We start from the raw sequence: 18,792 nt of genomic DNA on the forward strand, positions 1-18,792 counted from the left end.
ACAGACAAAACAAAGCATGGGTTTTTCATGAGAAATGGCCAGCAGACTGTGGACTTAAAAGGAAGCAGGTCCGTCACCAGCTGGACAGAAAAGCTGACTGGAAAGACCAGCCTAATCGTCTAAGACCCGAGGGCCTATAGGGGCAGGGTGAGACCTGGGAGTGCCCTTCAGTGACCTGGTGCTTCTCTGAAATCAATCTGAGCTCATATGCTCAGATGTGGAGTAGTGAGACTACATTATAACCCCCTCTTTCCCTTCCCCCCACATGATAAACGGGAGGATTACTGGGGGGAAGATTATATTGTAAAGAGAAACTCAGCACTATAGCTTTTTTTTATGGACTTTACAGTTAGAGGTCATTACCAAAACCTTCCCGAAATCAATTGTGAGTCGCACAATTTAAGAACTACAAACCACGGGCGGCGAAATACCCACCCAGGAGGAAAGAAGACAAGGTGCCCAGAGAATTAGTGAAGGACAAACCTGCAGAGTAACCTCTGTGTTTGAATGATCACAGACTGTCACGCACCGGCTCAGGAAAGGACTTACTCAGGGAAGAATGTAAATCACGGGTGAAAACACACACCTCTAATACGGCGAGTGAGAGTCCCCGCGCTTGCTAATGGAACTCCTCTGACTAGAATACCTGAGTAATACCTGGCTTAAGATGGATTAAGGTGGCGGTGGTGGAGGAGGACATGAAAGGTGGAGCGTGTATGCACGGGGGAGGACGGCAGAATAAATTGAGAGAACAGGAGGAAGGAGAAGGAAAGTGATAATAAAGCTTTGAAAAGTCACTCTGCTCTCAAGCACTACCTGTAGCACCCCTTTCTCGGAGACCTACAGCCGAGTTCGAATATACTCTCCTTTTCTATCTTCCCAGTACCGCCAGAAAATAAAGGTGTCGTGGCTGTTTCCTAAGTGTGTGTGTGTGTGTGTGTGTGTGTGTGTGTGTGTGTGACAGAGACAGACAGAGAGAAAGATGGAGGTAGGGAGGAAGAGAGAGACAGAGAGAGGAGGCAGGCACAGAGACACCCAGAAAGCACTAAAACGGAGATCAGTACCCAACTGAGGAGTGTGCACAAAACAAGAAATTCAGGAGGCAGGGTCTTTCCAGAGATCGACTGAATGAAATGGGTGGTCTATAAAGCGAGGGCCAGATTGGGCACTAACTTTGTTTACGTTTCCCTTGATGACTATTCGGGGTGCTTTGTTAAACAGAGGAGAAAACATAGTCTTTAACTAACCATCTAGCATCTTGGAACTGAATTCCCAATTTCACACTTTGGTTACAATTCCAGAAATGCGGACTGACTGAATGTGGCTATTCCGCCGGTCAGTTTTGGGAAAGGATTAACACTGTGTGTGTGTGTGTGTGTGTGTGTGTGTGTGTGTGTGTGCGCGCGCGCGCGCATGCGTGTGCATGCACGGGCATGCATTAGAGAGAAAGAACATAGGAGAAACGTAAATGTTAAAAAGGGCAGTATCCAGGTGGTGAAACTAGGAATGATTTCTGTCTCCTGTCGATGCTTCTTTTATGTTTCCAAGTTTTCTGCATTGAGTGTATATTCTTTTGGGAAAAGGAAAATAAAACAAAAATGAAAATGACAAACCTAGACCCAGAAAAATGGGAATGCCCCCCGCCATGTTTGTCTTCCTCGCTCTTTATTCTCCTCTCAGATAAAGAGGAATTTTTCCCTCTGACTCAGTCTCCTTGCTTCTTTGCACGTTACATTGTTGCTTCTACTACAGTTCTCCCCTTTCCTCTCCACTGGGCTCATGCTCATTTCCAAGGAGGAGATCGGCTGGTCTTGCAGCCCTTATGTTTCCTCTCCTAACTAGCTGCATGGAGAAAGCCTTGGGGCACGGCTCTCTCCCAGTGGGGCCCAATTTGAGAGCCGGATAATTACGCCAATCTGCCCGGGAGCGGGTCACCTGCTGTATACAGGCGGCAGGGTGTGCTGGCCCGGGTTTGGGGCGCCACGGGGACGAGGCCGCTTCTTTGTGTTGGCGGACTACAGAGAAAAGAAGTCAAGGCCAGACCACAAGGATTCATTTTAGCGTCGGTGGCTGGTGGGGAGAGACGACAACGGTCAAACAGAGCGAAAGGCCAGCATGTGTCTGCAGCAAAAGCCCATTTTGATTTACTACGTTTAAGAAAAGATCCATTTCACTATAAATCTGGCACTTTTGATGTGATATGGCCTTGAAGTCAGGAGGCAATTTCCAAAAGAGGTGGTGGAAGGGAGGGTCGTTCAAAGGTCATCCAAGGACTGCAGCTGACTGTGTTGGGAAAAGGGGAGTTGCTTTATCCTGGGAAAGGCTGCAGATGCAGTGTCTCCCGTTGTAGATGTTGGGGAAAAGCAGTTACAAGGTAGAAGCCAAACGATTTTAATGGTCTGCAGGGCAATGTCATTATTTCTACCCCCGGCTCCTACATCGATTTCTCTGCTAGCCTCATTATTTTTAGAAGGGATGATTACTAATGAGGATGCATTTGATGATCACATTAATTAATGGAAGAGCTGGATAACTAATTATGAGATGAAGCCTCCCATAGTTAAGTTTTATTAGGGCTTCTTTTTCCCTTCCCCGAAGTGAAGAGATTTATTTTTGCAGTTCAAATTTAAGAAATAACAGCCGCATGTTCGTTATTTTCTTTTTGCTAGCTCTTACTCTGCTGATGCAAAGCCCAAGTGAGGGGCTGTGGCAGAGTCAGAAAACAGGCAGCGGGTTCTTGCCAGTAATTTCGCTAGCAATCAACAAGCACAGCAAGGGCACAGCCCGCTGGTCTTCGGCTACCCTGACGACTGCAGTTCTGGAGCACCACTTCTAGAATATACTGTAGAAGGTTCTGGAGTAACAGACCGAACATGGGGGCTGTGGTCAGAAAGACCTGGGTTGGCACTTTGACTCTGCCAGGAACAGGCTATACTCTGGACGAGTCACTTGACATGTCTAGGTCTCAATTTCCTCCCTGAGACACTGAGATAAGCACTCGCAATTCAAATGCTCCTGAACTGTGAGCACTGAGTATACTGAGGTGAATTAACCGTGGGGAGGGGCCCTCTCAGAGAAGGGGTGTGGGAGCAAGGCCACCCTGCTGTTAGGAAACTCGGATGTGTCCAGACGTGCCCTGCACATCCTGGGTCTTCCCTTAACCCCCTACAATTCTTCACATTTTCACTAGAAATGGGGCGATCACACTTTGTAAAACAGCCGTCCCAAAGGCGTTCACATACATGATCTCACTTTATTCCAACAGACCCGTGGCAGCACCCACGGTCCACATGAAAAACCCGAGGTTCCGAGGGGCTGACTGATGCAAAGTTGTACAGAAAAGAGTCAGGCTGGAGCCAGCTCTTCCTTCTGCTGGTTCAGTGTTTTTATTTCCTGGTGCAAGAGCTTGGCATGGCTCAGCTGGCATACAGGCAGCTAGCTTATCTCCTTATCTTATGGTCTCGGTCCAAAGAAAACAGCAAGATACCCTGGGACCCAACCTTGTATGAAACTGCTAAAAAAAAAAAAACCAAAAAAACAAAAAAACCCCCAAAAAACAAACTTGGGGTGGTTTCCTCTCCCTTATCTTTGCTTTTAATTTTTGTATCTTGCCCCCAGTCAAACGGGAATGTGCTTTTAAAACTTCCAGACCCCTGTGCACATGTCAGGTATGATCATTTCGAACCGGTAGGGCTTTGTGATGTAAAGTGCTGGGCTAAGAATCGGAGAATCGGTTTCTATTTCTGGTTCCAAATGTACCTAACAAACACTCCAGGAGTCTCACATCCAAGTGGGATACGTACCCTCTTCGGGTGTGCCAGGATACGGCCTGCAAATGTTAGAAAATACACACGCTGCCAGCGGGAACTCTCCAAATGACTTAACCGCCTAATGAAAGGTGCCAGTGAGTTATGAATGAGGATTATCATCAGTGTCTCACGGGCTGCTATTACAATGCATCACCCCAAGGTACCTGGCTGAGGAATGGGTACAAAATGAAACTATAAACTCTGGGATAGTTAAGTAAAAAGAAAGGAAGACAATAATGGACCCCAAATATGGCTGTTGTGAACCATCATGTCCGGTCCTCAAAACTTTGTAAAGCCACATCATCTGAGAGATGTGTATGTTTCATAAGTTTACTCTTCTTTTTAATGTTTTACTTATTTTTGAGAGAGAGAGAGTCAGAGAGACAGAGACAGAGCATGAGCAGGGGAGGGGCAGAGTGAGAGGGAGACACAGAATCTGAAACAGGCTCCAGGCTCTGAGCTGTCAGCACAGAGCCCGAAGCGGGGCTCGAACCCACAGACCGTGAGACAATGACCTGAGCCGAAGTCGGACGCTTAACCAACTGAGTCACCCAGGTGCCCCTAAGTTTTCTTATTCTAGTCAGAGATGAAAGACTTTTAATATGAATGTGGGCCATGTCTTATGAATTGTTTTCTATTCAGAAAGAAAAAAAAAAAAACGTCGTTTAGGAAGTTGAAATAGAATCAAATAAACACAGGCTGTGTCTCTGCTGCCCTTACCTTGTATAGATTCCAGATGTGTGTGTGTGTGTGTGTGTGTGTGTGTGTGTACTTACGCACACACATATTTTTTGAACTTTTTAAGATTAAAGGTTTTACTAATTACACATGAAAGTCTAAAAGAAAGCCTCTTTCTCTACACTGTAATAATGTGATTTTCTTTTTTCTTTTTTTTTTTTTAAATAATGCGATTTTCTTGCCCTGTCCAGTGATACTGAATTATTTTCTGTACTGATGCTTCATATATTAAAGATATTATGATAATATTGTTACGTGCTTCTTCCGGAAGGAGTACACAACCAGATCGTGATGTATGTGTGATTTCTTCCTTCTAACTGTCATTTTTGAGGTTCATGAACCCTACTTAGAAGGAAATCCTCACAATACGTTGCAACTTAAATTCCAAACTAATCGATCCTTAGTTCATTTACCTAAATATTTCACAAAAGCTCTTAAAATGTAATTTGTCATTTATAAGAATGTTGAATTTCTTCCTTTAGAAAAATGTCTTTTTCCATTTTCTTATTCTTCTATGTGTATGTTTGTGTCATTTTCCTTATTTTTTTGTAACTACATTAGAAGAACTGTTCTCCCCACTGTGTCTTCCATGACCTCTGCACATCCTTCCCACCTTCCACCTGGAACAGCTTTTATTCCTCTACTCTGTGCGCATCCATTTGAGCTGAGGCTTGCCCCCTCCACACCATTAGCATTCCCCGCCCCCCCAACAATTCCCTGCCTCTTCTACTCTTCTAGGGCAAACAACCAAAGCAGAGTGGACAAAAAGTTAACCATTTCTCTAGCATTATTACAGATTTCAGCCTCTTCATGTTGCCTTCTCCTGACTACATGCCTTCCTTTCCTTCACCCTAAAACCCTTCTAATTTGTGCATCTGCCTCCCAATCCTGAAGCAGCTGTCTTTACTCTAAAACATGCTGCCTTCAGTTCCCATGTCCTTTCCTCTTAGACGTCTATACAATGTGCTTGCTGTCCTTCCTTTCCCTATGGATTTCTGGACAGCCAGAATCATTTGCAACACTCTTCTCCTGCCTCCTTCACTGGCCCGCACGTTAATCAAGAATTCATTCGAGGACTGGATTAAAGTTAAAAGCCCCTGAAACACGTTCTTGTTCAAGATGTCAGACACAGTACATGTTTATCTGCTCTTTGGGTTTTCTTCCTCCAGAAACTCAATTAAGATGGCTGTCAGTGAATAAACTTAAAAGAGCAAAGGGAATGGGACGGGAGTTCCAGGGAATTCTCATGTATGGGAGATTCTGGCATCTGTGGGATCCCCAACTGTCCCAAAAGTGAAGCCTGGTGGTGAGCAGTGAGTGCACCACTGTGTGGGAGGAGACTTGGCCTGGGAGGAGAGCGGAGGAGAGCTGGACACAGCAGCCAGCAGACCCGCCCCCATAGCTCCTGGGGAAGTAATCCCTTCCCTCCCAGAGAGAAGCACCCCAGCGAACATCACCCCACGAAAAGAAACCTGTAGCAGCCAAGAGACAGATTGAGACACAAAAGCAAACACCCAATCCTGGAATAAATAGAAATGACTCAGGAACAAAAAGAATTTTAAGCATTCTAATTAGTATTCTCAAAGAGATCTGAGAAGATACTGAAACCAAAAAAAAAAAAAAAAAAAAAAAAATGCCTGAAAAGACAGTAATCGAAGAAGAAAAAGAACATTTGGAAATAAAATAACCTGATGATCAAATAGAAACTTCAGAGGAAAGGATAAAAGACACGGTTTAAACAGATAACATGAGAAGAACGATAATACACACATAGCATGAGCCTAGGAAGGTCCATTATCTGACTGGTGGGCATTTCAGAAAGAAAATAAAAACAGAAAACAGAAATGGAAAATTATCAAGGAAACAGAGAAACTCCTGTTGCAAAGTCCTGCTACATCTGTCTGTGTTCTTCACCTATAGAACCTCTCCCAAGTTGTTCACAGAAACACCGTTTGAAGTTCACTGGAAGCAATGGGCCTGATGGGGTTTCGAGGATTCTTATAATTTTTAAGGGGCAGGGTTTTTATTTTCCAGAAAAAAAATTTTTTTAAAGCGTCTAAAATTTTCCTGGATACAGCTCACTTCACCTGTCCTTCCCTGAAATTTCTGATGGTCAGAAACACCACCTACGGCACAATCCTGCTGCCGTGATGATCATCCTGGCTTTGACAGGAACACGTGACACTTCACTGCATGTGAACTTGGGAGAGGAAATGAGCACACACTTTTCATTATCTCTTCTAAAAAGTACTTACTAAGCAATTGAACAGTTTTAGAGAAGATTTCAGAAGAGATGCTTAAGTGGTCAGACACACTCGCTGATGTCATTTCAACACACTTTCATTTCTTTCTTAATATCTATCCCAAAGACCAACTCTTGACCAACCTTTGGCAAAACTAGCTGGGGTTGCTGTATATTTTAGGGAAATAGCAGTATTATATTTGTCTGTCTCCTTCTGTAAGATTGGTCTAGATTGGTGAGGTTTTGTAAGACAGATACAGAAAAACCATACATACGTTCCCTTTTAAGCCCAGGGGGGAAAACACTTGTTACTTAATTTCTAAGATGCTGTTGATCATGATAATCCTCTTGTCCCAAATTTTGTCCTGTCTTGCTCAAAGTTGTCAAGACAGCCAGCCTTGGTCTTTACTAATGTCAAGCCAAGACTGTTAGAAAGCCACTGCTCTACATGGGCCAATGGTTTACTGGCCTAAAGGCAGTTGGTCTTCAGATGACATTTGCTAACACTATTAAAAAGCATTGGCTCAAAGTATTTACGAGGGACCCTTCTGACATAATCATCATCAGTCACACACAGTTTTACGATCAGCAGCTTATAATGGGATCCTGTTGTTATGTGAATATTTAGCAGTCCTGTCAATATGATTTACACAAGGCTTCGAAAGGAATTGATTTTTAAATTGGTTATTTAAAATTACGACATATTGACCTATCCTCATGAACGAAAATACAAGTATTGTTTAAATTCAAGTGTGATTAAAACCAGAATGAGATGCCATTCTACACTTACTATATAGTGGCTAAAAAAAGACAAGTGAAACAAAACAGGCTGATCATATCACGTGCTGACCGACAAGGACACGAAACAACTGGAATTCTCTTGTATCCCATGGGAATGCATGATGGTATAGACACTTTGGGCAACATTCCAGCAGTTTCTTAGTTAAACACACTTACCATACGAACTAGCAATCCTAGTCCTAGGTTTTTACCCAAGTGAAATGAAAACTTACGTCCCAACAAAAAGTCTGTAAGTGAATGTTGCCAGCACATTTGTTCATATTAGCCCCAAAGAGGAAACCACCCAAATGTCCATTAGCTGGTGACCAAATGAACAAATTATGGCTCTTCCTTACATTGGGATACTATCCAGCATAAAGAGGAATGAACTCCTGATATATACAGCAACAAATTTGAGGAATCTCAAATTCATTACGCTAACTGAAAGAAGCCAGACTCAACGGTTGCATTCTATGTAATTCTACTCATATGACACTCTGGAAAATGCAAAACTATGACGGGTAGAAAAAAAAAATCTGTGGTTGCTCGGAGTTGGGTTGACTAAAAGAGACACAAAGGAATTTCTGGAGGGTGACAGGACAATCCTATATTGATTGTGGTCTTGGTTACATGAGTGTATCTATCGATTTGTCAAAACTCATAGAACTGTAGCCCTAAAGAGAGTATTTTTATTATATGTAAATTTTGCCTCGATAAATTCAGGGTAACTGGAAGATAAATGAGAGTTTGCGATATGTACATTCTTTCCTTGTATACTTAAAAATACAAATGAAAGCCAACCAGCTCACTACTCTTGTGGCAGAGACAAGTTAACTTCACTGCCAGCTTAAGATCAGGTAAAGGGTACGGTGTTACCATGGATACAAACTATTATTTCCTTTTGTGTGAAGTCTCTAATATTAAATCGTGACTTACACGTAATGTAGGGGTAGACTCAGAAACAACCAAAGTCACCCAAGGGTTTTCAGCCTTAGGACCCCTGCCCATGATGTTTTCTTCATGAACGTAAGAGAAACTATAATGTCGGTGAGAATATCTTTAAGGGATTAAAAGAAGAAAGGGTAAAACTGCTTCGCTAAACTTGAGGGCATTTCTAAAAATGGTATGCTAGATCTGAGGCTGTTAAGACTTTATTTTCTTCTGTTTGTTACAGAAATAATTTCCTGTAGATCGACCGCTAACACAACGGCATGTGGGAGGCTAACCTCTCCTTTAGCTGTTGACTTGCCCGTGAGATCATGATTTTCTAATTAATAAAGTGGAGAGGGGGCAGACTGAGTAAATTTTAAAATCAGCAGAATTCTTTGCAGTAGGGCTCAAATTAGCAAGTTGTGGTAACTTCTGCAAAATGATATTAAGGTAGAGGTTGACTCTTAAAGAGCACACATATTTTGGAACTCTGTATTAAAGACGTGTTGCCACAGAGACTGCCACACATCTACCTAATAACCACTGAAAATTAAAGTCATAGCCACTGCCACTGAGTGAGCGCTTCCCACGTGCTAGGAAGAGCTATGAATACTTGCAGGATGTCAGCTCCCACCGTCTGCCTTGCTATTTATGGTCCAAGAATCCCGAATGATCCAGAGTTCCCCACAGGCTCCATGGTAGTTCTTGTCCCTGTACTCTTGTCCATTACTCTTACGTTCAACAAATACATATTTATCTAGGGGCGCCAGGGTGGCTCAGTTGGTTAAGCATCTGGCTCGATCTCAGCTCAGGTCTTGATCTCAGGGTCATGAGTTCAAGCCCCACATTGGGCTCCGCCTGGGTGTGAAGCCTACTTAAAATATATATATGTGTGTGTGTATATATATATGTGTATATATATATATATACACATATATATATACGTACGTATACGTATACGTACATATATATATATATATACACACACATACGTATACGTACGTATATATATATATATATATACATGTGTGTATATATATATATACGTATATATACACACACACATATACGTACGTATATATATACATGTATATATATACGTATATATATATACGTACGTATATGTGTGTGTGTGTGTATATATATATATATATTAATATAGCTACCATGTGTCTATTAATGATTGAATTGTTTCCATTCAAAATTTATATGTTGAAATCTTAGCCCCCTGTACCTCAGAAAATAGTATTTGGAAACAGAGTCATTAGAGGTATGATTCGGTAAGACGAGGTCATAGTGGAATAGCATGGGCCCCTCAGTCCTATACAAATTGTATCATTATCAAAAGCAGAAATTTGGACACTGATACACACAGGGAGGATGCTATGTGAAGATGAAGGCAGAGATTAGGGTGATGCTTCTGCGAGGCACGGAACACCAAGGATTGTAGGGAAACCACCAGAAGTTTGGGGAAGTTCTGGAATAGGTTCTCCCTCACAGCCCTCAGAAGGAACCACTCCTGCTGACACCTTGATCTTGAACTTCTAACCTCTAGAACCATGAGACAATACATTTCTGCTATTTGGGGCACCTGGGTGGCTCAGTCAGTTAAGCATCCAACTCCTGTGTTCAGTTCAGATAGTGTTCTCGCGTTTGTGAGTTCAAGCCCCACGTTGGGCTTGACCTTGACAGTACAAAGCCTGCTTGGGATTCTCTCTCTCTCTCCCCCTCTCTCTTCCCCTCCCCCACTTGTTCTTCTCTCTCTCTCTCTCTCAATAAACATTAAAAAATTAAAAAAAAATGTCTGCAAATCGTACCAAAACCAAAACCAAATCCCACAAAACAAAACTATTTTAAAGTACATTTCCTACTGACAAGGAAATTCTGCAAATGTATGAGAAGCCACAATAACCAAACACCTCTCTCAAGGGGCTGCAGCTTCGCAGTCCCTGATGCTGACTCCCGGGCATCCTTCTCCCTGACGGCTGAGCTCACTCTTACCTCCTCAGATTTCCTTCATATTTGAATCTCTGATTGCCTTAACCGTTCCATCAACTTAAAAAAAAAATTAATGTTTATTTATTTTTGAGAGAGAGAGCATGAGTGGGAAAGAGGCAGAGAGAAAGACAGACAGAGAGAGAGAGAGAGAGAGAGAGAGAGGATCAGAAGCAGGCTCCAGGCTCTGAGCGATCAGAACAGAGCCTGATGCGGGACTTTAACCCATGGACCATGAGATCATGACCCGGGCTGAAGTTGGACACTTAACCGACTGAGCCACCTAGGCGCCCCCAATTCCATCAATTTTTCAAGCAACTGGGATAATCTTTACTGGAGGAAAAGTGGGCCCATTGCATGAGGCATGAGATGGTAACTGTGGCCTAGGTCTGGCCTCATGGTCTTTGGGGAAATTGACAGACAGACTCTCCTCCCGGCAGGGGCGCCGACACACAGCCCATGTTGGGGCATATGGACAACCCCGGGAGCCTCGCACAGCAGCTGTTACACCAATTTCCAAGTGCGGGGACCTGAGCGGCAACTGTAATGACATTTTCCTGGCTGGCTCTGACCTCTGAATCACAGTGATTTGTCTAACACACACTGTGAACACCAACCAGTTAGGACTCAAAGCCAAGACTCAAAAATCGCTTTAAAATGGCAGGAGATATTTAAGACATAATTTCTGTGAGTTGGTCATTAACTTGCTTATATCCCAATCTGTACATCTTTTTTTTTTTTTTTTTTTTTATAATCCTTTCCTCTCAATTATTTTTCCCTGCTTGGCTAATGTTTCTGTAGCAGTTACCTCTAATCATTAAGACACTTTTGTAGGCAATCCGTGCTCCTGAGCTTGGAGAGCAGTCCATATGGATAGGGGCATTAAAACAATATTCTACGTACTCTACGTTTTAGTGTCCCATCATTTTATTTCCATTCCCCTTGTTTAAATAAAAACACATTTTTTCCCCCAGAAAAGAGTGGTTAGGTTTGTACGTTCAGAGGGGTGATATAAAATACCGTGTGTGATGACAATTTACGCTGTATCATTGCAAGGTCACTCGAAGGCTCAAACGCCGTTAAGTGATGCTTTCAGATATCAATCCAGCTATGAGTCTCTGGTTCTATTTCCCGACCGCTGAGGCCTCCCCTCCCCTCAAGCCCTCATCCCAGCAGTCCAAGTTCCTTCTCCTCCCTCCAACGCCCCACAGCTCCTGTCTCTTCCTGACAGTTCCACAGACACATCTTTAACTTCAGTGCATGAGGCTGAGGTCTGGCACCCTTCACAAAGGCATAGATACCAGCCTGTTTTTGAAGTTGCCCGTACCCCCCATTCTGGAACTTCATCTTTTCCAGCAACAAACGTGTCTTAAGTATGTACAGTGTGTTCATGAAACCTGACTAGACCCTAAGGATGATCCAAAAGAAGTGAAACCAACCCAGAGTTTACACGTACACCGAGCTTAAAAACAAGCTCACCATGCTTCTGGAAATCTGTTGGCGTGCTTTTAACTTAAAAGTTCTCAGGTGGTGGGGCGCCTGGGTGGCCCAGATGGTTAAGGGTCCAAGTCTTGATTTCCACGCAGGTCATGACCTCACGGTTCCTGAGTTCGAGCCCCGTGTGGGGCTCTGCATGGACAGCACCGAGCCTGCTTGGGATCCTCTCGCTCCCTCTCGCTCTCTCTCTGCCCCTCTCCCGCTCATCCACAGGCGTGCATGCTCTCGCTCTTTCAAAATAAATCAATAACCATAAAGAAATGTCCTCAGATGCTAAAACCCTTGCGTCGTGATCCACGAGGATTTTCTGACCATTTTCCACGCGGCTCACCTCCCCCTACAAACCTTTCGACCTCCTAGCTTCTCTTCCTTAGCTTCCTGCCTCGCGGGTGTTCTTCTCTAGCCTGATTTTTTTCTGCAGACTCTGCCCTTCTGCAGTCACCGGCACTTTCCTTTCCTTGCTAGCTTGGCACTTGTCCTTTCTTCTCCTTCACCTTTCCCGGCAAATGGCTCCCGTCTCACATCTGCGGAACGCACGCACCCCTTGCCCTCGCGGAAAAAAAAAGAAAAGTCTGGGCCCAGGTACCTGCTGCATGCCCTGCATGGTCTGTTGCAGGAACTGAAGCTGCTGGTCCTTGGTGACATTGTCCTCCGTTCGGAAAAGCTGCTCTTTCTCCTGTTTCAGCAGCTCCACTTCGTTCCTGTAGGCGTCCAGCTGCCAGCGCAGACTGTCGTTCTCCTCTTTCAGAGCATAGGCCTGAGCAGCCAGGGCTGGAAGGCAAACACACAGAACAAGTTCAGGTCCGTCACCTTCCTGCTTAGACCGGGGCGGGGGGGGGGGGGCAGATTTCGCGGGATGGGGCGTCTCTCACCCAAATTCTTACCGTTCCCACCAGCTCAGAAACAAACCCCAAATGCCTGGCCCCGGGGCTCTTTGATTCCCAGCTGGTGAGCATCACTTCTTTGGGAATTTTTATCGATTGCATCTGTCCTGTCTGATGGAGGCATGCTTCTTGTGGGCCCAGGAGTCACTCCTCCCCAGTGCTGGCCTCTTGGCCTCTCCCCCAGTCCGAGGCACCCTCTCGCAGGCGGGAACGTGCTGCTAGGTGGGGACAGCACGGGGGCCACTTTCTTTCACCGAATCAGCCTTTCCACAGGTTGAGGCCTGCAGCCACATCCCAGGGGACAGAGGGATCGACACGGACGTCATTCCCCCCCGCACGGCCGCTGGGACAAATTGCACAGATGGCTCGCCCCCTCCTTATCAGGACGGTAGGCTGGCTCCATATGTTTCACCAACAGATTAAAACCCTGCTTCCCTGCAAGGCCGTGACACTCCTTCCCGAAACCGAAAACTCTCCATGTGTGGATTCGGATCTTACTCACGTCTCCATCCTACCGAGAAACCCAGACCGTTACAGAAATGGCAGAGACTGAAAACAGAAGAGTGGGTGGCACAAAGCAACACGGGATGGTTTCCAGCTTCCCGGCTGGGGTCTCTCCCCTGATACTAACCGCCGACTGAGCACCCAGCACTGTGAGCGACACCGGACCCGACGATTCGCACGGATTCATCACTTCATCCCCCCTCAGGTCTAGAATGTAGGTGCTGCTCTTAATCCCATTCTTTACAGAGGACAAAAATGAGGCACAGAGAAGCTAGAGAACTTGTCTCGCCCCACAAAGGAAGTATCGTAAACAGTCTTCAAACCTAGTCCTCAAGTCGCTGGGCTTTTTGCCCGTCCAGATGCGTTTAGTTCTCATCAGACCGTTTGAAACCCCTCGCGACTTCTCTCCCCCTCCACTCTCCCACCAGTTGCCCACACTTTCTTCCCCCTCCCACAGAAAATGCATTCTCTATTCTTGTAAGCAAGAGAAAAGAGAAGGAGAAATTTCAAAACTTATCAGAAACTTCTTCACAGAAGTGACTTCCGGTTTGTAAGGGCATGACGTGAGGCCTATTGGCCAGCAGGTTCTCAGTACGTGCTCATTTCCACCCCCTCCCCCAACCAGTGCCAATCAGAGACCACTGGGGGTCAGCCTCTTGGATGTTCTACCTTCACATTACAGTATGCAGATAATAGATCTTTACAGAAGTGCTCTGAGACCCCAGTGAATTCTCTCCTCAAATATCAAACCTCAAATTATGTTAATAATAGTTTTATAGTTGAGTGGTTTATAGTATTCTGCTTTGCAAAATGATTATGTATAGTACACATGGAAATACTAATCAAATAGAACATGCAATTAACCAGAAAATTCCCTACCTCAAACCATTAGGGATCAATTAGTCAACACGCAGTTACTGCATACATACTCTGTGCCCAGGCCTGCCTGGGCATCCTGGAGCACAGAAGGAGGAGCCAGAATATGTCTTCTCTCAGGCAGCTTAGAAGATCAGAGAAACTGATACACTTGAAAAGAAACAAATACGTTCAAGGGAAGAGAGAACAGCCTGACGGCTGGCCTATAGTAGGCATTTGATGAATGCTCGTTGAATGAACAAATAAATGAGCAACTTAGTGTCGAGGGAATTCATCCTGTTGGGGCTCAGAGAAGAGAAAGGAAGATGCGGACCAGAATGATAAAAGAGGGCCTGGAAGGCTCAAGAACTGGGGAAGGATGTCTGAGTCTGGACAGGGCAAGAGCATAAGCAAAAGTTCAGGGAAGAGAATTTAAGGGAGACCACTTGGGGCAGGAAGGAGGGAAGCTTGACCAAAAAGGCACATGTCGGTCTGGAGGCAGTGAGGGAAAGGCGGGCTGTGTCACGGGATGAGAGGGGATGGAACTCAGAAGTCAGGCTAGAGAGTGAGATTCAAGTGGGGCAGCTGATGGAGAACCATGCCAGGTGCCCGGGCAGCGGAAGGACACAACGGAATTGGTGATTTAGTAAGATTAGTTTGGCACTGGTGCGTGGAATGAACTAGAGGCTGCAGGGAATGAATGAAGGAAATTTTATTTGGTGTCTGTGTGTGTGCAAAACCAAGGAGCAGCCAATTTTACAGTTTCCGGGGACTTACTCATAAAATCGGAAACGACCCAGGGTATAGCCAGGAGCATGAGCTACTGTTTTCTAACATCACACTGCCCAACTCCAGATCTTGTCCACACCCCATGACACCAACTCCTGACAACTCAGTTTACCAATCCGCAAGGAAATGGTTATGAGGCATCATTTGAGAGGGATGCTGTAATAGGGCAAAATTACAGAAAATGCAAATGATGAAAAAAATGTTGGCACCACATAAGCACATTACTACATTTAGTAGCATTCAAAGACACTTAAGTCATTTCCTTAGGAAGCTCTATTTGGCCCTTTTTCAATTTAGAGTGGCATTTTTATTATCATAACTGATAGCAGGTGTTTGTGAAGAAATCGATTAGTATGCAGGGATGGAAATTACATTTTCCAAATGAATTGCATAGTCTGCAAGATACGCTGAAATCTGTGTAGCAAAATGCAAGCAGTTATAAAGCATGTGCCAGCAACATTATTTAAATAAATTATCTGAACATAAATACATATAGGAGAGTGCACCATCCATTATTTCACGGGCTCTCTTAGAAGCCTGTGTAACGGCAGTGCTGACAGTTATTCTTGGCTGAGCCGAGTGGCCACTATTCTTGCCAAGGAAGAGACAATGCTGTTTGCATTTCTGGAATAGGAATGTGATATCATTATATACATATACATATACATATACATATATGTATATGTATATATATATACACGTATATATGTATGTATATGTATATATATATACACATATATATGTATATGTATGTGTATATATATATATATATATATAATTTTTTTAAAAAGCAGCTGTAACTCTCCTCCCTCCACCCCAAATCAATACCATAGCCAATCCCATCAACGTTTTTATAACCGAGGCATATAACTAATTTACATTCCTGATTAAATGATTTCAAGCTTGATAGTTGCAAAAAAAAAAAAGTGGTTACTCATGTGGCAGCAAAGTGGTTATTTCTACAGGGTGAGAAATTGTATATTGACTCCACTTAACTTCAGGCCACCTGTTTGTAAACATTGTTAAGTGTCATGGGCAGCCCTGAATGCACCCCTCACATGAGGCTTCTGGGAACATTATGTTCCTTGAGCCCGGAAAGAAACAAAGTCCTGATAATTCCTAGCTTAATATCATTTTTTCAGGATATTAAAAATTCAGTAACTTGACCAAGTTCCATTCTTTCATTTCTCTCCCTTCGTCTTTACTCTTTAGCTCTTCCCAGGACACTGTATTAAATGAAACAGTCTTGAAAAATGTGTAATCAAGCTTCCATGATAAAATTTACCCTTGAGAGACTGCATAACAGATTCACTATTCAAATAAGCGTAAGGACTAAAAATAACCTACGGTGTGTGTCTTTTTGTAAGATTCCCTGAGGAGTGTACTATGTTCCGATAAATGGAATATTTAGCTAAGAGCCACCACCTGTGGATTACCCATTTGCAATAATTAACACAAAAAGAATACAATGAGCCTTCAAATGTAAACTACTCTTCTGAATCCAATGAAATCTTCCTTTGGTGATTCTAGTGGCACCTGAATCTATTGGTGCCTCTGGATTATCAGTAATTCACTCACAACCAACCAGATTATTGAGAAGATGGGGCATCCAAAGGGGAAGGGCAGTGCAGTTGTTCCGACCCTAGAAAAATTGTTCCCGCCATTTTCTGATTGGATCAAAAATGAAACAGCAACAGAAGAAAAACTTTGCCAACCAAGATTAAATTACATTTCAAAAATTAGCACTAGACTACTAAAATTACCAAAGTGACGTCAGTGTAGGAAAATTGATCCAAAGATTAAATTGTACCGCTGAAAAGGAGGTTTAAAGGGATTACAGCAGCTTGCTTTACCCTTTACGAGATTCCATACAAACCATTATTCTTTATATTAATTATGGCCAAAGTGACCTCTTCCTGTCTCCTGTATTACTTACTGTGTTTCCATGGGAACAGAGTGGCAGGCTTAACTTCTTTAAGTAAATAATCTGGGGAAAGCCTTGAAATCTCTCTCTTACCAGCCGGAGCCGGCCTCAGAAAAATAATTAGCCCTATATGAAGAATGTAAGTTATTTTGGGTTATGTCCCGGTAAGCTGACAGTATGTTAATATCTTTTTTCCTGCTCAGGCAAGATGTAACTAAATTAATAAAACACTTTAACATATTATTCCTAACAATATCTGGATGTCTCAAGAACTGTTCATCTTTGTGTCTTTGGGGAACTCCGCGTTTAACATTCTCCCTCTGCTCTGCCAGATGCAGACGTGGAATGCCAGGAGAGGGCTGCTGAACTGTGTGTTTCTTTCCCCCACACAAGAAGCCCTTCTCAAGGATTCATCAGCTGCTGCCCAGACGGGCGGCTGTGCTGACAGATGTCAGAACACGAGATGATATGGAGAGGTCCAAGGCCTGGAAGACACCCCCACGATATCGGTCACCTTCCAGCCCCCCTGGCTAGTGACTTAGCTACTGGCCAGGCCCCATCTGCCCTCTCCCCAAGCCCTCTCCTTGCAGGCTGCCTGGCGGGGAGGGGGGGGTGGGGAGGGGGGTTGCCCTTCTGTGGCAGAGACAGCATGCGGTGCACCCAAACTCATGCTTTTCCTTTGCTCGGTGCAGCGTCGTTCCTGACAGTGTGAGTGTCCCCAGAGCTGGTGCTCACCAGCGGGGCATGAGGGAGCGAGGGGTGTCTTCTGAATAATGTCTCTTCCCGCTGCTGGAATGGGCCTGGGTCTCTGACTCACCACACACAGGAAAGGTGCCCGGAGACCGACAGTGTCTGCTTAGGGACTGTTCTGTGCTCAAGAATAACTTTTCGAGGGCTCCCGGGTGGTCAGTCGGTTAAGCGTCCGACTCTCGATCTCAGCTCAGGTCACGATCTCACAGTTTGTATGTTCAAGCCCGCGTCGGGCTCTGTGCTGATGGTGTGGAGCCTGCTAGGGATTCTCTCTTTCCCTCTCTCCCCTGCTTCCCCTCCACGTATGCGCACGCGCTCTCTCAAGATAAACAAATACATACAAAAATGAAAAAAAAAAGAATAAGCTTTTTCTTGTCGCTGGGAAGCCCCTGAACATGTGGGCCTTATTTATAAACTAGCTGGTGTTCCTGTAAGCCAGTATTTCCCCCAGTAACGGCCTCCGTCCAGGTTCTCAGGTGGCGGTGGTGCTGACGGGGCCGCGAGCACGCTCTGAGAAATGCTGCTCAGACCATCGCTCGTTCTGTCACCTGGTTCCTGAATTGGGGCTACGGTTGGCTTGTTTGGACAAATCCTTCTGGAGGAAGCTCCATGCCCTGCACCTTTGAGGGCAGTCCTGCCCCGGCCACATCCCAATGCCCTGAGCGCCTCTTTTCGGAGTGAGGGCGAGAGTTCACCCTTCCCCATTTCCCCCAAATAAAAACCAGCAATAAGAATAGTGGTGGTAACAGCTAACAATTTCTAACATGCCAGGCACTGTGCTAGGCATGTGACTTGCACGATCTCCTTGCAGCATCCAAAAACACGATATAGTGAGTATGATCACAGTTTTTATTTTACAGGTGATGGAGCTGGGTTTGAGAGATGCAGGGGTTGGAGGCGCAGGCTTTCCACCCAGTTTACCTCCTGTCCTCGACATAATGCCATTGGGGTAGCCTGGGCGCGGGTAAGTGCTACAGCCGGAGAGGGAAGGAACCAAGGACACCGTGAGAGTGGCAAATTTGTTGCTAAAACAGAAAACGGCTTCCACTTGTGGCACTGTTTGGGGGAGCGTTCTGCTTGAGGCCCTATTTTAAC

General features: G+C 44.6%; 1 protein-coding gene across 12 annotated transcripts in view; it reads right to left on the reverse strand.

The window, feature by feature from the left end:
* ENOX1 (ecto-NOX disulfide-thiol exchanger 1) overlaps nucleotides 1-18,792 on the reverse strand; it is a 572,287-nt gene that overhangs the window by 103,738 nt on the left and 449,757 nt on the right. For all 12 annotated transcript variants that reach the window (XM_053899210.1, XM_019447475.2, XM_019447469.2 and 9 more), the window contains one exon: nucleotides 12,578-12,762. In XM_053899210.1, the coding sequence (XP_053755185.1) occupies nucleotides 12,578-12,762 (185 nt within the window). The remainder of the gene's footprint in view (nucleotides 1-12,577; nucleotides 12,763-18,792) is intronic.

This window comes from Panthera pardus, unplaced genomic scaffold (assembly GCF_024362965.1).
Source record: "Panthera pardus isolate Hobbes unplaced genomic scaffold, ASM2436296v1 HiC_scaffold_1, whole genome shotgun sequence".
NCBI lineage: Eukaryota > Metazoa > Chordata > Mammalia > Carnivora > Felidae > Panthera > Panthera pardus.